The 17,297-nt window shown below is 32.0% G+C and overlaps 2 protein-coding genes across 2 annotated transcripts; both read right to left on the bottom strand.

Annotated features, from left to right (window-relative positions):
- Positions 1-1,846: 1,846 nt before the first annotated feature.
- On the bottom strand, positions 1,847-8,074 carry LOC107905834 (probable LRR receptor-like serine/threonine-protein kinase RFK1). The gene is made up of 24 exons (XM_016832606.2): positions 7,836-8,074; positions 7,584-7,737; positions 7,380-7,451; positions 7,219-7,287; positions 7,049-7,120; positions 6,850-6,921; positions 6,666-6,737; positions 6,507-6,578; positions 6,335-6,406; positions 6,178-6,249; positions 6,014-6,085; positions 5,704-5,772; positions 5,529-5,594; positions 5,350-5,412; positions 5,200-5,241; positions 4,924-4,970; positions 4,323-4,705; positions 3,991-4,186; positions 3,708-3,848; positions 3,457-3,575; positions 3,156-3,366; positions 2,819-3,056; positions 2,574-2,724; positions 1,847-2,354 (listed from the first exon to the last, which is right to left on the bottom strand). Exons 1-24 carry the CDS (start codon positions 7,936-7,938, stop codon positions 1,986-1,988), a joined length of 2,997 nt encoding a protein of 998 aa, XP_016688095.1. The 5' UTR covers positions 7,939-8,074; the 3' UTR covers positions 1,847-1,985.
- A 1,119-nt stretch (positions 8,075-9,193) lies between these two features.
- On the bottom strand, positions 9,194-10,874 carry LOC107902686 (probable LRR receptor-like serine/threonine-protein kinase RFK1). The gene is made up of 7 exons (XM_041092652.1): positions 10,772-10,874; positions 10,273-10,450; positions 10,128-10,196; positions 9,961-10,074; positions 9,660-9,731; positions 9,498-9,569; positions 9,194-9,409 (listed from the first exon to the last, which is right to left on the bottom strand). The coding sequence occupies exons 1-7, from the start codon at positions 10,872-10,874 to the stop codon at positions 9,283-9,285; spliced, it is 735 nt and encodes a 244-aa protein (XP_040948586.1). The 3' UTR covers positions 9,194-9,282.
- Positions 10,875-17,297: the final 6,423 nt, after the last annotated feature.

Consider the following 17,297-nt stretch of genomic DNA (forward strand, 5'->3'; position numbering starts at 1 on the left):
ATGATTTTTTTTATAGAAAAAGAAAAGTTAAAATATTTATTCTTTATACATTTAACATTTTTAATTTTAATTTAAGAAATTTAATATCTTTAGTTTTTTTAAAAATCCATTGTCGTTTGGTTTAACAATATCGATGTCCTTTTTATTTATATTTTCTTGAAAAATAGAAAACATAGAAGAAAATATGATTAGTTAAAAAATTTAAAAATAATTTTTGGAAAATAAAAATAGAAATGTAAATATTTGAAAATTAAAAAACAATAAAAAGTTGTTTTAAGTGTTTTTACTAAAAATACATTGTAAAAGTGAAAACGATATAAATGCAAAAATATTCTTTTTACAAATTTTTAAATATTAAATTTGATACCTTACTTCAAATCCATATAAATGTAAAAGCATTTATCTTATTTCTATTAGAGAAAAAAAATTTCTAAAGATGTTTTCATTATTGAAAACAAATTTTTGTTTTTATTTACCAAATATGCTTTTTAATTTTTAAAAAATATAAAATATAAATTATTTTCTAAAAATAAAAATGAAAAATAATAAAAAAATATTTTCAAAACCCAAACATAACATAAATTTTAACAACACTAAGATTTATCAATCAAATTTAAGTCCATTAAAATATTATTTTTTATTATATAATTATTAAAATGAATTTTACTTCCTTTCAAAATATCAATCAACATATCTAAAAATAATAATTTTAACAGGATTAATTTTAAATTTATAAATCTAAAAAGTAGCACTATTCAAATAAAAAAAATAGCAAGGCTATATTCTTAGAATCAGGAAGATTAAATTCTAAACATGTGAAAATTACATTAATTTAAATACATTTTAACCAATAAAAAATATATTACGAGAATAAAAAATGTATCTTTTAAGAAAATTTAAAAAAAATTATGAAGGGCGGCATTAGAGACGGTAAATTCAGTAAAATTTTAATTTAACCCTTATATTAAAATTAAATTTTTTAGAAAACTAAAAGTAAATATTTAAACTTACAATCTTTTTAATAAAATACTGGGTAGAAGATGAGATTACACTGTTTAAACCCTTATCAAACAACTTTATGATAAAAGTTTTAACCACTGCTCCATTAAATTCAAGATTAAACATACATTTTCAATTGATTAAAATATGTGTTTACATTAATTATGTGTTAATTTTTTTTAAGGAAAATAGATTTCATTAACGAAAACAACCAACTAAAAGAGCTACGAACCGAATTAACCGATTGAATCAAATTAGTTCGGTTAATTAGTCGATCGCCGACTCTAATTTAATCGAAGATGATTTTTTGAAATTTTGGTTAACAGTTATTTCAGTTCAAAACTGAGTAATTAACTAAATTAACCAATTAACCAAAATTATAAATAATGAAATATTATAAGCCTAATGTATTAGATAGGTCCAATATATTATGTAAGCTCAAAATATAAAAATTAAAAAATGAAATTAAAATTGATTGGATTTATATAAATTATTATAATGGACTTAAAATCATAATAGATTTATATATATTTAAACTAAAAAAATAAATAAAAAGAAATAAGCCCTACATTTTTCCCTTTCCATGTTTAAACTCAAAACAAATTTTAAGTTGGCACTGCTTGACACGTACATTTTCTATTTTCTAGACTTTTTCATTTTTTCTTTTCATTTTATCACTCAAGTCTCAAAAAAATTTTTTTTTTTTAATTTGGTTAACAACATGAATAAACTAAAATTATTTCTGTCAAGTAAACGATTTTGAAAAAAAAATAGAGTTCCGTTTGAAAATTTTTATGGTTTCGGTTAATATGATTAATGGTTTAAGATTAACAGTTAACCATAAAAGTTACAGCATCAAATTAATGGTTAATTTTATGAATCAGTATGATAAGTCACAAGCTATACATCTTTGTGCATTTCTATGGCTCGATCGGATGAATTAAAGAAGATGAGTAGGTACTACAAATTTCTGGCTTTCCATGGTTTTAAACCTCAATACATGACGCCTCATTGGTTTCATTGATGTCACGAGCTGAAGTAGATGAAGACTCGAACAGAGATCCTGCAGGTGTTGATGTGTGCCCCTGACTACTCATATAGCTACGATGATCTCTTATAGCTTTAAACCTCAAATCTTCATTATAACTACTAGCATTAGGGATGACATCGGGAATCGTAATTGTTCCTTCCAGCATTCCCACCACATCAGACATTGTCGGCCTCAGGGAGGGCGAAGCATTGGTGCATAAGAGAGCTACTTTAATCATCCTTTCTGCTTCCGACTTGTTATAGTCGGATCCCAGCTTATCATCGACCAACTCCAAAAGCTTTCCACTTTGTTGTAAATGACAGGCCTGCAGAAGACATAAAAACACATGCATGAAATTCTCGACGACGTGGAGCTTGCTTAACGTGCCATTAAGCACAAAGCATACAACCAAAAGAAGAAAAAAAAGGCGGTTACAAAAAGGTATAAAACCAGAAGGGGTTGAAAAGTAGAGCATAGGAAGTATTTAATAAAGACCTAAGGAAATGGAAATGCATGTATAAATAAGGTATGTATTAATGATTACCCAATCTAGAAGGCAAGTGTATTCGTCCACTGCTCCATAATTCATATTATGCTTGCCACTAACAAGCTCCAATGCCACAATTCCGAAGCTATAAACATCTGCCTTGTAGGTCAAGTAACCCCACAGTGCATACTCTGGTGCAATATATCCTCTGCATTTTTAACTTTTGCAATGTAAATTTACATTTAAAGGTCAAAGGAGGTTTTTTCAGCTAAGACATCATTGCAAGATGCGAGTTGGCTTACATTGTCCCAGCAATTCGTGTGCTGATGTGAGTTTTATCCTCGTCGCTAAGCTTGGCCAACCCAAAGTCAGATATTTTAGGATTAAGGTCTCTATCAAGCAGAACGTTGGTACCTTTGATGTCTCTGTGGACAATTTTGAGTCTAGACTCTTCATGGAGAAACGCTATGCCTTTAGCTATTCCGACACAAATCTTCTGCCTGGTAGGCCAATCTAGATTTATTCGAGAGTATTCCGGTCCTTAATAGGATCATCCGTGAAATGTTGCATGAGTTAAAATCTTTGTTGCATGTTTCCACACATTGAAACAAATTAGGGAAAATTGTTCATTAAACTTACCAAACAAAGCCCGAGAAAGGCTATTATTTTCCAAGTACTCATACACTAGCAACAGTTGATTCCCTTCGATACAGCATCCATAAAGTTTCACAAGATTGGGGTGCTGCAAACATGAAATCATCCCCATCTCGTTCAAGAATTCACGATTTCCCTGACTCGACTTTGAAGAAAGCTGCTTGACAGCGATTATAGTTCCATCAGCTAGCTGACCCTGTCATCCAGTCATGAAATTCAGCAAACCTTTAAAAGTAAAATTTAATAGGAAAATGAAGTTCATCTGGCATGTATTTCGCTTGTATACCTTGTAAACAGGTCCAAATCCACCTTCACCAATCTTGTTTCCAGAATCAAAATTGTTAGTAGCCGCCTTTATCTGCTTTAAGGTGAAAGAAACTGTTTGCAAATCTAGTCCCCTGAGATCTGTAAAAGTAGGACATATAAAAATGGGTTAAACGAGTAGGAATGGTTTGCGTATCTGAGATAGCATAAAAGAAAAGATTTTGGCATCGTTTTTTCTAAACCATTGACTTCTACAACTGAAACAACCCAAACCTTGTTCTCTATGGCTCTTGGCTTTAAAACAGTATATCCAGATAAAAATACCGGATGCCAAGAACACGAGAAAGGATCCCACTACACCAATGATGATTGGCACAGTCTTTGTTTTGTTCTCCTTATGCTGGGGTTTGAAATCTGCAAAAAATTTCGACTAAGAAATCCATTGTGCTATTCAAAGTTAAGGTTGAAATATGTAAAAGCAAAACTAGTTGTCGATTGTGCAACACAAAGGATGGTACAGATAAGGATGAGAAACAAGGTGAAGAAGGCTACATACTGGGATCGACTGAGATGGCTGATATGAGGGGGCCATGGACTCCTCGACTAGGAATTGCTTGAGTACCTTTTCCAGCCCAGTAGAAGTGGATCTCTAGTTCACCATTTGTTACATTGGCATTATAGTGTTTCGTTAGTGGAGTAAGAATACCACCAGCTTCAGCTTCTATATTGAAGTTTTCTTCCACCAGCTGGTCCTGGAACATGATAATTCAGTGACATTTATTTAGCAACCAATGGAGACCGAATGGTGTAACACCATTCTTCTGATGACCATGTACAATAGTCAGAATTCTTTCTGAAGGAGCTAGTTTCTCAAAGATGATAAATTACCTGGATATAAATGTTGAAAATGCGCCTGCCAAGTCTTCCATATCTTGTGCTATTAATGATTTCAATCTCGGCAAAGTGTAGTCTCACTGAATAGCTCCCATTCTCTAAACAATATCGGAAATAAGTAATTGAAAGTGGAGATAGACGCGCAGTAGCATACAACTGGTTAGACATGCTTGTAGACTGCGCCAGATAACGTGATGCAGCATTCAGTTCATCATTGTCATCCCTGAAGTCTCCAGTGCTACTAAAACCCCAGTTATCGTTGTTCCCATATAATGTTGCAGCACCACCTAAACCAGAAGTTGCATCTCCCACATACATAGTCCCATTCATTTTCACATCATTAGTTCCACCACAATTGATATACATAGAATGCCAATCTGCCAGAGACAAGATAACCATTTAACTTCAAAGAAAGAAGCCAAAAATTTAACCATTAAATTACCATTTTTGTGTAAACAGCTTGCTGATTATATATATATGAACTTTTATATCAGCTCGAGAGAACATTGTCAAAACAAGTTAGCGAATTGGAAAGCTTGGATTTTAAGGTAAGTATTAAAATTAGATTTCAAAGCAATTGTTGCACTGAACTTACATTTCTGACATTTGAAATCGCTCCTGCATGGAATAACTCCTCTTTTACTGTCAGGTCATGAAAAAGAAAAACACCAAATTAAGGGATAGATTAGCAATCAAATGAAAGCTATGTAGGATCATTATTCTATAAATACTCATATTAGTTTCATATGGAAAACATGGAAATCAAATTTTAAAGTTCACATCCATCTATTTCAACGTAATCAGTGCCCAAGAAACAGATGGAGATTTGCATTGACAGTCAATTATCAAGAACCCAAGAATTGAATCTTACACGTATTCTGTCGAAGAACTGCGGAACAAATTTATGTTATCCCTATTTGAAAAGCATAATGCAGTACAAGTCAGCAATCCTACATCTCAGGAAAGCATACAGAAAGAAAGTGCTTTTACTCTGCTCGAAGAAAAAGAAAAAAGAACCAACAATTTTCGTAAACAAGCAGGCTGATCGGGGCCTGGCCATGTGAAGTTATTGTAGGAAAGGTCCCTGAATGCAAGAAGGAAATAGAACTGTTTACTCAGAAATCTCTGCATGTTAAGAATTCACATGTACATTCCTAAATCAAATATACGAATCAGACAATCCAAACAGAAAGTACATACACTGGAAGTCCTGTCGACAAGATTGATGCAGGTATATTTCCACTGAGATTATTGCCTGTAAGATAGCTGATATCAAGCATATCAGCCAGTTTTGCAAGCATTGCAGTTAGATATCGAATGTCACTACATTACTTACATGATTTTCTGTCTAGAACGGAAAAAAAGAAATACTTACAGGAATTTTAAATCTTTAGGGAGAGTGACTTCGACAAGTTGCCCACTCAACAGGTTAAAACTGAGGTCCCTGTCCAAATTTACAAGTAAATATGTGTTATTTAAGCTTAAACTTAAAACATAAATGAAAATATGGCAACTTTGGGACAAGAACATATGTGTTATAGCAGCATAGAGATCTGCACGCTATAGTCTTCTAACTTTTCTCCTTCATTAAAATTCATAATGCTACGAAAAATCGAAATGTTTGGGAGGAAAAAAGAAGCAAATTCACTGTTCTTTTGGACTGAAGAATCATGTTGTACACTTACAAAACACGTAATTTACTCATTTGCCAGATCTCTTGTGGGATTTGCCCAACAATGTTGCATTTCTTCAATATTCTACAATGTCCAAGGGCAGCCATATTAGATACAACGATCAAAGAACTTTATATCATATGCCTGCATAAAGATAAGATTAGCAGCGAACGTACATCCGATTGATTGCTGTCATGTTCCAAAGATAAGGAAAAGGCTGAGTTGCTCCGTTTATATCACTGATTATCCTGTAAGTACACCATAAAGAACAAAAATGTTTGGCAACAATTAAAGTAGTCCATGATATTCTGCATAGAAGCTTTCAGTACTTACAAAGTTACTAAGTTTTCCAAAGCTGAGATGGATGAAGGAATGGGACCTTCAAGTCCACTAGCCTGCATTTCTCTGGTTCATTTAATTGAAGTAAAAAACAATCAGCTCAAGAGAATACAAGTTTTTGACTTTAAAGCCATTGAGTAGCCGTTCCCAAGGTTTAGGATCTTACAATCTTTCGAGTTTCTTCCAGTTCCAAATGAAAGCCGGTATGCTCCCATTAAAGTTGTTGTCATTTATCCTACTGCAATTCGTAAAAAACTTTTACAACCCAAATTTCAACCAAGCTTTTTCTGACATTCTACTAGTATAAGTTAACAAAAAGCCTTACAAGTCGGTTAAGTTTTTCAGTGCTTCAAGTTGAACCGGCAAATTTCCGGTTAGTCCATTGGAAGACAATCTCCTGCAATGATAATTATAAACTTTTATCCATCAAAAACATGTTACTTATTTCTGTTTTCAAATGTATAGCTCAGGAAAATTAGAAAATTATATAAGTCATGAAAATTCCTTACAGAGTTCTCAAGTTAACTAACTTTCCAATTTCTGGAGGGACTTGTCCTGAAAATTGATTTGCTTCAAGGTCTCTGTAAAGTACATACATTGAAATTACTTGAAATAAGTGCAACATCTCTCTTACCAATTTAAACATTTGCATTCTTCATTGTCCAGGAAACATCTATTTACAATAAATTGAAGTACTTTAATACTCACAAGTATGTAAGACTGGTAATGTTCCCCAAATAAGTCGGAATGCTCCCCGATAGTCGATTTCCGAAGACAGAGCTGGACAAAGATATTGCTTGGTTAGCTCCAAATGAGCATTACCCAGTTTTTCTCTTCAGTTAAAGATTTGATCAAACACCAAGGAGACGATAACTTACATGAACTCAAGTTGCATTGAAGCCCATTCAGGTGGGATTGTCCCATTGAGATAGTTGTATGCAAAATCACTACATATGCCGAATAGAGACTTAAGCGTAAAACACATTGAATAAACAAAAATGAAGAGAGCATTGAGAAAGAGAGTCAGAGATATGCTTACATCTCTTTGAGGTAAGGAAGGTTTACAAGTTCAGATGGAAGAACTCCTGGAAGACTCTGAAGTTTGAATATTCTAAAACAACACAAAAACAAATCCCATATGTCAGCCGTTTGAGCCTTTTTAAAAAAAATTTGTTTACAACGTAGCTTTGTCCTCTGCACTTTTCTTTTGGTTCTTTCTAGTTTTATTTTCCGGGAAACTTACATATGTGTAACGTGGCAGGTGTCGTTTTGGCAAGTGCAGGTAACGTTTTTCTCCGCACCCGTGTCCGTGTTCACTTTCTCCGAGACACAACTGCCGGCATCGAAATTCCAGTCGTTACCTCCCATCGTTTTGGCAATTTGATTCAGAACATTCACTAATAAAACAAGAAAGAACATTCACTAATAATAATAATAAAGGCATAAGTCCCCATCCCTAGTATTTTAAAAAATAAATAACATAACATAAAGATACCCTCATCTTGAGGCAGCGTAGCGGCATCAAGCTTGTTTGTGTTTAACAAAATGAAAGAAAGAACAGCTGATAGCAGAAAGGCGATGGGTTTAGAGAAGAACATGTTTGAAGCAAAGGAAAACCGTTCAGTATTCTTAGCAATCAATCTGGCTGATCTTTATCTCTTTCCCTTTGGTTTTTTTTTTTTCAGACAAAAAGACAAACAGAACAAGGAACTTACTTTAGGATTAATTATTTATTAATTAAGTTGGATTTGGAGTACAAAAGCAGTCAAATACTTTGAACGTAAACGCCAAAGCCACCAATGCGATTAAAGGTTTGACCTTTCTTTCATAAAAAGCATATGAAAAAAATTACCACGTTTCGGTGTTAGTTCTATTATGGATAATATTATGAGGAGGTGTTGCAATTGGGTTGGGTGCTTTTGCCATTATTTACAGATTCGTTATTTACCCTTCGCATTTTCAAGCCACAAGCAAGCTTGTTGTGTTATGGATCTATCCGGAAGTACCTCATATTTGTACAATATCAACCAATGTTTAATTTTCAACGCTTTCATTATACATGTTTCTATATACGGGTATCTATATTTTTTATATTGATATTAAATAAAAGAGATTATTATGTAATAAATTAGCGTCGAAATTGAGATTTTAAAAATCTTTAGTATGTTTCAAAAAGAAAATATTTAGTGTCTTATGGTTTAATTCTATCCATGTTTCTCTTGGGTCAATTATTTGTTTATTAACTAAATTATAGTATAAAAATTGGCACTTGACATTTTGAATAATAATAATAAATATAAATTAAATATTGAATATTGAATATTGAATATTAAATATTAAATAATATTAATATTAAAATATATCCTTTTCCTCTCTTCCCCTTTCTTCTTCATCTTCCCCATGCTTCATCTTCTCATCAAAGAAACAGTGCGCTGAAATTGAATGCTATGAAGCCCCTTTGACACACACTAGACTATGAAAACTCAAGAAGCTGAAATCATTTTATTCCAAGAAAAAACATTCCATTTTGGCATATCATCGAAAACCTTGATTACACCATTTAAATCACCTAAAGCAATATACGTATCCATGAGCTTTTCAGATAAAAAGTGCTCACTGCTGAAACTCATCTTCAAAAATTTCCATGAAGCTTCTTTCCTTCCTTTGTAAACCCAGAACTCAAACACCCTTCCAAAAGCCAAAGAAAAATTTAATGGTTGGCTTATGGCTTTAATCCCTCAATTTTTCATCCAATGCAAGAAAGCAACTTCCTTTAAATTCTCTTCATTTTCTTTAATAGAAAGCTCGTGAAATGAATGAAAAATTGTATTTAGTATTAAAACAATTTGTTGATGCAGTGCTCAACAAGGGAGTAGTACAAAAGAGAGAAAAATTGTTGAGAAAGTAGATTCATTCGATCGGAACGTAGTTGGAAGTTATAATTAATGGAGACAAAGATAGTTCGAAGGGTAAGTATAGAAAGAGTGTAGGCTAAGTATCCTTCTAAGATTCTTCCAGTTCTGAAAGAAAGTTGGTATACTCCCATTAAAGTTGTTGTCATTTATCCTACTGCATTTTATGAATAAGAATTTTACAATACTTAAATTTCTACCAAGCATTTCGTGCATCCTACCAGACGAAAAGCCGAAAACCTTACAAGTCAGTCAAGTTTTTCAGTTCAGCAAGTTGCACCGGCAAATCTCCGGTCAGTCTGTTGTAAGATAATCTTCTGAAAAGATAGTCATAAACTTTCATCTATCAAAAGTTGCTACTTATTACAGGAAATTAAAAAATTTATACAAGACATGAAATGCCTTACAAAGTTCTCAAGTTAACTAACTTTCCAATCTCTGGAGGGACTTGTCCTGAAAATTGATTTGCTTCAAGGTCTCTGTAAAGTTCATACAATGAAATTACTCAAAAACAAGTGCAACATCTTTCTTACCAGTTTAAAACATGTATGTTATTCACTGTCCAGGAAACCTAAATAATTCGAGTACCGGGGGATCGAAAAGCATGTAACTTCACAAGCTTAGCAGAAAACTATAAAAGATGGACTAAAAAGAAATCAATCTTGGAACATCTACATACAGTAAAATTAAAAGCACTTCAAAACTTACAAGTATGCAAGGCTGGTAATGTTCCCCAAATAAGTTGGAATACTCCCGGATAGTCGATTAACAAAGACAAAGCTGGAGAAAGATGGCTTGGTTAGCTCCAAAAGAGAATAATAACTCAGTTTTCTGTTCAGTCAAAGATTGATCGTACACCAAAAAGAAAACCTTACATGTACTCAAGTTGCATTGAAGCCCATTCAAGTGGAATTGACCCATTGAGATAGTTATATGCAAAATCACTGCATATGCCGCTTAAACACACTTAATAAGCAAAAATTAAGAGAGAATTGAGAAAGAGAGAACAGAGATGCCTACATCACTTTGAGATATGGAAGATTTACAAGTTCAGGTGGAAGTCCTCCTGGAAGGTTCTGATGCTTGAATATTCTAAACACTCCAAAACAAACCCAAATATCAGTTATTCTTTTCACCCATTTATAAATTGTTTTGTCCTCCGGGAAACTTACATATGCGTAACGTGGCAGGTGTCGTTCTGGCAAGTGCAGGTAATGTTTTTCTCGGCACCCAAGTCCACTTTATCCGAGACATTGCAACTGCCGGCATCGAAATTCCGGTCGTTACTTCCCATCGTTTTGGCAATTCGGTTGAGAACATCCACTAATAAAACCACAAGTCATACAACAAGAACATTACTATTACTGCATAAAATCCAAGAATAAAGAAATCCGAAAAAAGAAAAAGGCACAATCCCTGATTCATCATATGAAGTCTTGGGAGGTGACATCTTACATAAGGTTCAAATCCCCCATCTGCAACCGTTCTCGTATCATAAAAAGGAAAACATAAAATTTACCTTCATTTTGAGGCAGCGTAGCGGCATCAAGCTTGTTTGTTCTTAGCCAAATGAAAGAAAGAAGAACCGATAGCAGAAAGGCGATGGGTTTAGGGAAGAACATGGTTGAAGCAAAAGGAAAACCATTCGGTCTTCTTCTCAGCAACTAATATGGCTCTTGCACTGTTGTTTTCTCTTTCTTCTCTCTTTCCCTTACTGTTTCAGAACAAGGAACATAGTTTAGGATTAGATTAATGAAGTGGGATTTGGAGTACGAAAGTAGTCAAATACTTTGAACGCTAAACGCGAAAACAGCCAATGCAATGCAATATTTTTCTTAAAGTTGACCTTTCAATTTTTGGTTGCATCACGGAAGAGCTCCAGGTTAAACTTACCACCTTTCTTTGATCCAAGATATGAAAATGACCATGTTTTATGAATTGAGTGCTTTTGCATTAAAATAAAATAAACCGTTATTTTCCTTTCCCAGTTTCAAACCACGCGCTTGTTATGGATGAATCCGGAAACACCACTCATTTGTACAATATCAATATACATAATTTTCAACGCTTTCATTGTACTTATTTCGTTACGGTCGTGTATATCTTGATTAATTTACTTACCGTTTTCTAAAGTTAGTAGAATTTAAATAATTCATAAAAAAGCAACAATTGGGTTGAAATAAATTGGGAAGCCGAAGCAAATTGTAAAGTTAAAAGGAATATTATAATTAACCAATTTATAAGGGACGTAGGCACATTGCTTTTGACATTTCACAAGTTTACGGGGAAATAGTGACATCCCCTTTCCTTTGTTTACATTTGGCATATTTACTTATTTCAGCCTCCAATTTTATAAAAAAAAATTAGTTCTCATTTAATTTTCCTTCATTTTTAAATCTTAAACTTATATTTTTTTATCAAATTATCCCAAAGTAAATGGAAAAATTTTTAACTTTATTAATGTAACATACACAAAGATTACAATATGCATACACGTCAGCATTTAATTAAATTTTAAAAATTTTAAAAAATATTTTTTTAAAAAAAATTATAAAAAATTTAATTAAAGGACATCATATTATCTACGTAACAAATCACATGTATGTCATATCATCAAAGTTAACAAACTTTAACTTTTTTCATCTATTTCAAAATGATTTGACAAAATATTATAAATTTAAGAATTAAAAGATATAAAAAAATTAAGTGAATGACTAAAATATCTTTTTTAATAAAATTGAGAAAAAAATTATTATTCTTTAATTTGTCGTACGAAATTTCTCGAAAGCCATTTGAGCTGTATATACCTATTTATGCAACCATAGAAGGAAACATATGGGCTGGTTGCTAGTATTAATCAAAGAAAATTCGAGTAGGTTTAAGGTTCATAACACATGCTTTCATCGAACCTTAGTACCATTGTTCAACCAGATATGCCAATAAATTACCATTCTTTCGATCTCCATCAAAATATCTTATAACTATTAAATAATGGCAAACACTGAATTATGACGACAGTGAAAATTTATGTTTATTAAAATATTAAATAAATTGTTAGTTTAAATAATAAAATTAATTATTTAAATTATGTGTTCACCGTTGATTTGGGTTTGAGTCGCGCTAATCATATTAACGTTAAAGCTTTACCTTCTTCTTATAATTCACCAAAAAAACACTGTCAAATAATAAAACTTAGGGTCAAAAATAATACAAAAAAATAAAAAATACCAAAATAATATAATTTTTTTATTTACCAAAATAATACAAAAAAAAGTTTTAAAAAAACAAACCTGAAAGAAGGGCCTGCCACGGGCGGCACCAATTGTTCGTATTTTGGCCCTTTGTTCGTATTTTTTTCTGGATTTTATTACTTTTAAAAAATATACTATTTCCTATTTTTTATTTTACATTATTTTAGTACATTATGTTTGAAATGTATTAATTTAGTGTGTTTTTAAATAAATTAAAAAAAAACCTTATTTCTGCCCTTTGTTCGTATTTTTTTCCCGAATTTTATTACTTTCAATAAAAATATATTATTTTCGTATTTTATTATTTTACATTATTTTAGTACATTATGTTTTAAATGAATTAATTTACTGTGTTTTTTAAATAAATTTAAAAAAAACCCTTATTTCGGCCCTTTGTTCGTATTTTTTCCTGGATTTTATTACTTTCAATAAAAATATATTATTTTCGTATTTTATTATTTTACATTATTTTAGTACATTATGTTTGAAATGTATTAATTTAGTGTGTTTTTAAATAAATTTAAAAAAAACCCTTATTTCGGCCCTTTATTTGTATTTTTTTCTCAGATTTTATTACTTTCAATAAAAATATATTATTTTCAGATTTTATTATTTTACATTATTTTAGTACATTATGTTTAAAATGTATTAATTTACTGTTTTTTTAAATAAATTTTAAAAAACTCTTATTTCGGCCCTTTGTTCGTATTTTTTTCCCCAAAAACTTTTAAAAATATACTATTTTATAATTTTATTATTTTACATTATTTTAGTACATTATGTTTGAAATGTATTCATTTAGTGTGTTTTTTAAATAATTTTTTTAAAAAAACTCTTATTTCTGCCCTTTGTTTGTATTTTTTTCCCGAATTTTATTATTTTCAATAAAAACACACACTAAATTAATACATTTCAAACATAATGTATTAAAATAATGTAAAAAATTAGAAAATAGTATTTTTTTAAAAGTAATAAAATCAAGGAAAAAAATATGAACAAATGACCAAAATACGAATAATTGGTGCCGCCTGTGGCAGGCGCTTCTTTCAGGTTTGTTTTTTTTTAACTGTTTTTTTTGTATTATTTTGGTAAATAAAAATTTTTTTATATTATTTTGATATTTTTTTATTTTTGTATTATTTTTGTAAAAGACACTAAAACTTACTTTATAATTAAAATAATATGTTTTTAATATTTTATTAATGAGTTAATTTTTAAATAATAATATAAGAATACTCTAAATTGATATTCGACTGAATCCGATTTAAATAAATATTCTTTAGTTATCTAAAATAAACATTTGAATCATATAACATAAATTTTCCTTAAATTCCAATGGGTTTGAAGCAGCAAAACTTTTGCTGACAAAGAAGTATAATGTACACTAATGAGGGGATCTCAACTGGGAAAAAAATCCCAGAGACTAAAGATTATGAGCTTGATTTACATGTTTTATATTCTAAATGAATCATTGTATTCTTCTGTCTCTGTAATCAGTTATCTTGAATCAAATTAATCGGCTCACTCAACACATACTTGGGAAGTTCATACTTGGCACCTCAATTGTAAATTCACGACAAAAGATAAATTACGCGGAAACGAAGTTTTTGCATGAAAAAGAATAGAGAAAACTAGACTATGAATTGGCACCTCTCTCGTCATAGCAAATGGTTAAATCATCATTCTGAACAATCACCCCGGCACTATCGATGATTAATTCAGCTTCTGCTGCAGCTCGAAGTGCATCCCATAACTCTGCTAACAACACAATTCATTCTTCAGATATACTTTTGCTTCCTCTCACAATGAAATTGTAATAGCATGGCACCAATTGTAACAAGATGTTTGGCTCTTTAAAGTTTTAACATGCTAAACAGATTCATTCAGTGCATTGCATTTTCCGGCCACCATTGTACGGAGCTGTATCCAAAAATTCATCACGAATCTTCGCAAGTTGTGCTCTCGTAATCGGCTCAGAATGCTTCCAAGGTTTTGGCTTTCTGATTTTCTTCACATTTTCTACATCGTATTGAAAATCACCATAATTAAGCTCCATAATTAATCAACGGTTTTTTAGCTTCCAATCTTACTAAATAAATACAGATATAAGCCATTATTCAAGTCAATAATCATACATCATCTTTTCAGGAAAAGAAAAAGATCATGATTAGGTTTAAAACAAGATTCTCAAACCATATTCAAAATTAATCAAATTCCAAAATCCAATGTAATTTAATCAATGAAGAACAATCATAAGAGTGAGAGCGAGAGACAATAAATCATAATTAAATAACAGAAAAGAGCGGTTAGTTTATTATACTACCGTCATCCTTGGTTGGTTTGGTTCATTACAACCCATTACTGAAATTCTTCTTCTTAGGAATCGAAGTGATGTAAGCAATTCCAAACAGCAGCAAGTGGCGTCGTTGCTGCGGCTGTTGTTTAATCTAATATATATTGCTAACAGCAACGGCCAATCAATGGATTTGGAGTTGGACTCCCTCTTCTTCTTCTTCTTCTTCTTCTTGGCTGTTGGTTTATTTAAGAAACTTCTTTTTCAAGCATGAGTGATAAAGGATTGCACGCGGACCAAGATCGAGTTGCCAAGTCACGGGAAACTCCTACGAAAGATCCTAGACGAACAGATCTGAAATCAAAAACAAAGATTAAGATTAAACCGAATCAGATTTGAATTTAAAATTCCCAAATTCAATTAAAAGAGCAGCAAGAAGAAAAGAAATAGAATCGATGAATCAAACGAAATTGAGAAGAAAGAAAAGATGCGAATCTGCCAAGGAATTGATTCGGCCAAGAATGCCCAATTTCCAGCAATCAATTGATTCCCAAATTGAAAGAAATCCAATTGGCCAAACCCTAGGAATTGGGGATTTTTGGGTTCGAATGGGTGCTGCCAATAGGAGAACAACTTAAACGATGAGATCTTGAGTTTAATCAATGCTGGAAAACAAACAAGAACAGCAAAATATTAGATGAGAAATCGGCACAAGTATAAGCAAAGAAAAGTAAAGAAAGAAATCGAAAACAGCAAGAATTAAAGGATAAGTCCTAAAGATCCTTGAAATCCCGAAAGATTTCACAAATCTCTTCAAACGGCCCTAATCTCCTCTCCAAAGAATATCGATGGCAAGAAGAAGGTTGAAGATGGCTCCCACAATCAAAAGATTGTTAAAATAACTTCTAAAGAAAACCCTAAACCCCAAAGAAAATTCTGCACTCAACAAATCTGAAATTTGATAGAAAAAATAATAATAAGATGTTTACAAAGGGTGGCTGGCCAATGCTTATATAGGCCTCCAACAAATCCTAATCTAATTAGAAAACTTAAAAATTTAAACTTAATTAAAAAAAAACAAAGGAAAATTTGGCCACGCATCCTATTGGGCTGTTTTGGGCCGAATTTAACATGTGATATTCCTAAAACTTAAAAATTAACTTAAACAACTAAAATTTTTATAAATTGGGCCCTTTGACATTTTGGCTTGATTTTCAACTAAATATGTATGGATTTCTTGATTGGGCTGGGAATTTGCTTATTGGGCCTCGCCTTTAAGAATTTGGGCTTGTGATCCATCTCCTACCGAAATTGGGTCGTTGACGCACGTAATGGAGATCCAACGCGCTTTGGCTGCAAGATTCGGTTTCTTGGACCAAGATTTTCAAGATTTGAAATCTTGATTTTCTTGATTCTTGAAATCGCTCCGAACAGCAAAATTGGGCCAAGATTCGATTTCTTGATTTTCTAGAAAACAAGAAAGTGAATCTTGATTTTCTTGATTTGAGCCCATCGCCTTCTTAAGCTTGGGTTGGGCCTTTGTGACTCGTATCATTCCCCTCTTCCTCAAAAAGATTCGTCCTCGAATCTAAAAAATCAAATGAACTCGACTTTCCTCGATCGAACTGGACTAATGGCAATTGAGTCCACTGAAAAGAATAGCCATGAAATAGTAAAAAGCAACGCAAACAAGCTTGTAGTCCAATTATAAGCATAATAGAACAGGTATAACGCATGTGAATGGACAGATTCAGATTACCATGCCTTAATCGACGGTCTATAGATTCACTCACACATGCATTATCAAAAACAAGAATTTTTTTATCAACCATCAAATTAGATTTATCATCAATAAATAAAATAGGACAGTCAAGCACGTTTCGATCTAAGTGTTCATCAACACGATCTTTGTCACTATCCGAGGAGTACAAAAGTGTTTCAAAGGTTTCAAGCATCTTACCTTGATAAGCAAAATAATAAGGGTCGATTTTACCTTTTTCATTTAAAACAAACCTTCGTTCATCGGGGGCATAGTGTAGTCGAATCTCCGTTGTTGAGTTAACCTTTGTCAAATGGAACTCAAACTTCATGTACAACCACATAAACTGTTTAAGGCACGAATATAAATTGAAAACAAATTTGGAAAATTTCGTTACCTTATTCTCCAAAACAGATTTGGACAAATTCGAGGATTTTACACAAGGTAAATCAAGAGAATAACAAATCACGCTTCTTTTCGTAATGACTTTATCAACCACAATCGAAGAGTAACAATTAATCGGATCAAAATGAGGGGATCTTTTAAGAACTAAGTCATCAAAATTTTTATCAATAATTTTCAAATCTGCACTGGACTCGGTTTCTAAAATTTCCTTACCTCGCTTACCTTCGGGATCATGTAGTGTGATTTCATCTTTGCCTAAGTTGATTGTATGAAAGCGTCTTTCATTTGAGAGGTATTGAAGTTGAAAGTTATCTTTCGATCTTTCGGGAACCTGAAA

Source organism: Gossypium hirsutum, chromosome D05 (assembly GCF_007990345.1).
Source record: "Gossypium hirsutum isolate 1008001.06 chromosome D05, Gossypium_hirsutum_v2.1, whole genome shotgun sequence".
Taxonomy (NCBI): Eukaryota; Viridiplantae; Streptophyta; class Magnoliopsida; order Malvales; family Malvaceae; genus Gossypium; species Gossypium hirsutum.

Coding starts and splice junctions, on each gene's coding strand:
- LOC107905834 (XM_016832606.2), bottom strand. CDS start 7,938: ATGTTCTTCTCTAAACCCATCGCCTTTCTGCTATCAGCTGTTCTTTCT. Junction 7,288..7,379: donor CTTCCTTACCTCAAAGAGAT/GTAAGCATATCT, acceptor CGGCATATGTAG/TGATTTTGCATACAACTATC. Junction 6,738..6,849: donor TTAGTTAACTTGAGAACTCT/GTAAGGAATTTT, acceptor TTATCATTGCAG/GAGATTGTCTTCCAATGGAC.
- LOC107902686 (XM_041092652.1), bottom strand. CDS start 10,874: ATGTTCTTCCCTAAACCCATCGCCTTTCTGCTATCGGTTCTTCTTTCT. Junction 10,451..10,771: donor TACGCTGCCTCAAAATGAAG/GTAAATTTTATG, acceptor TGCACTTGCCAG/AACGACACCTGCCACGTTAC. Junction 9,732..9,960: donor ATTACCAGCCTTGCATACTT/GTAAGTTTTGAA, acceptor TGAACTTTACAG/AGACCTTGAAGCAAATCAAT.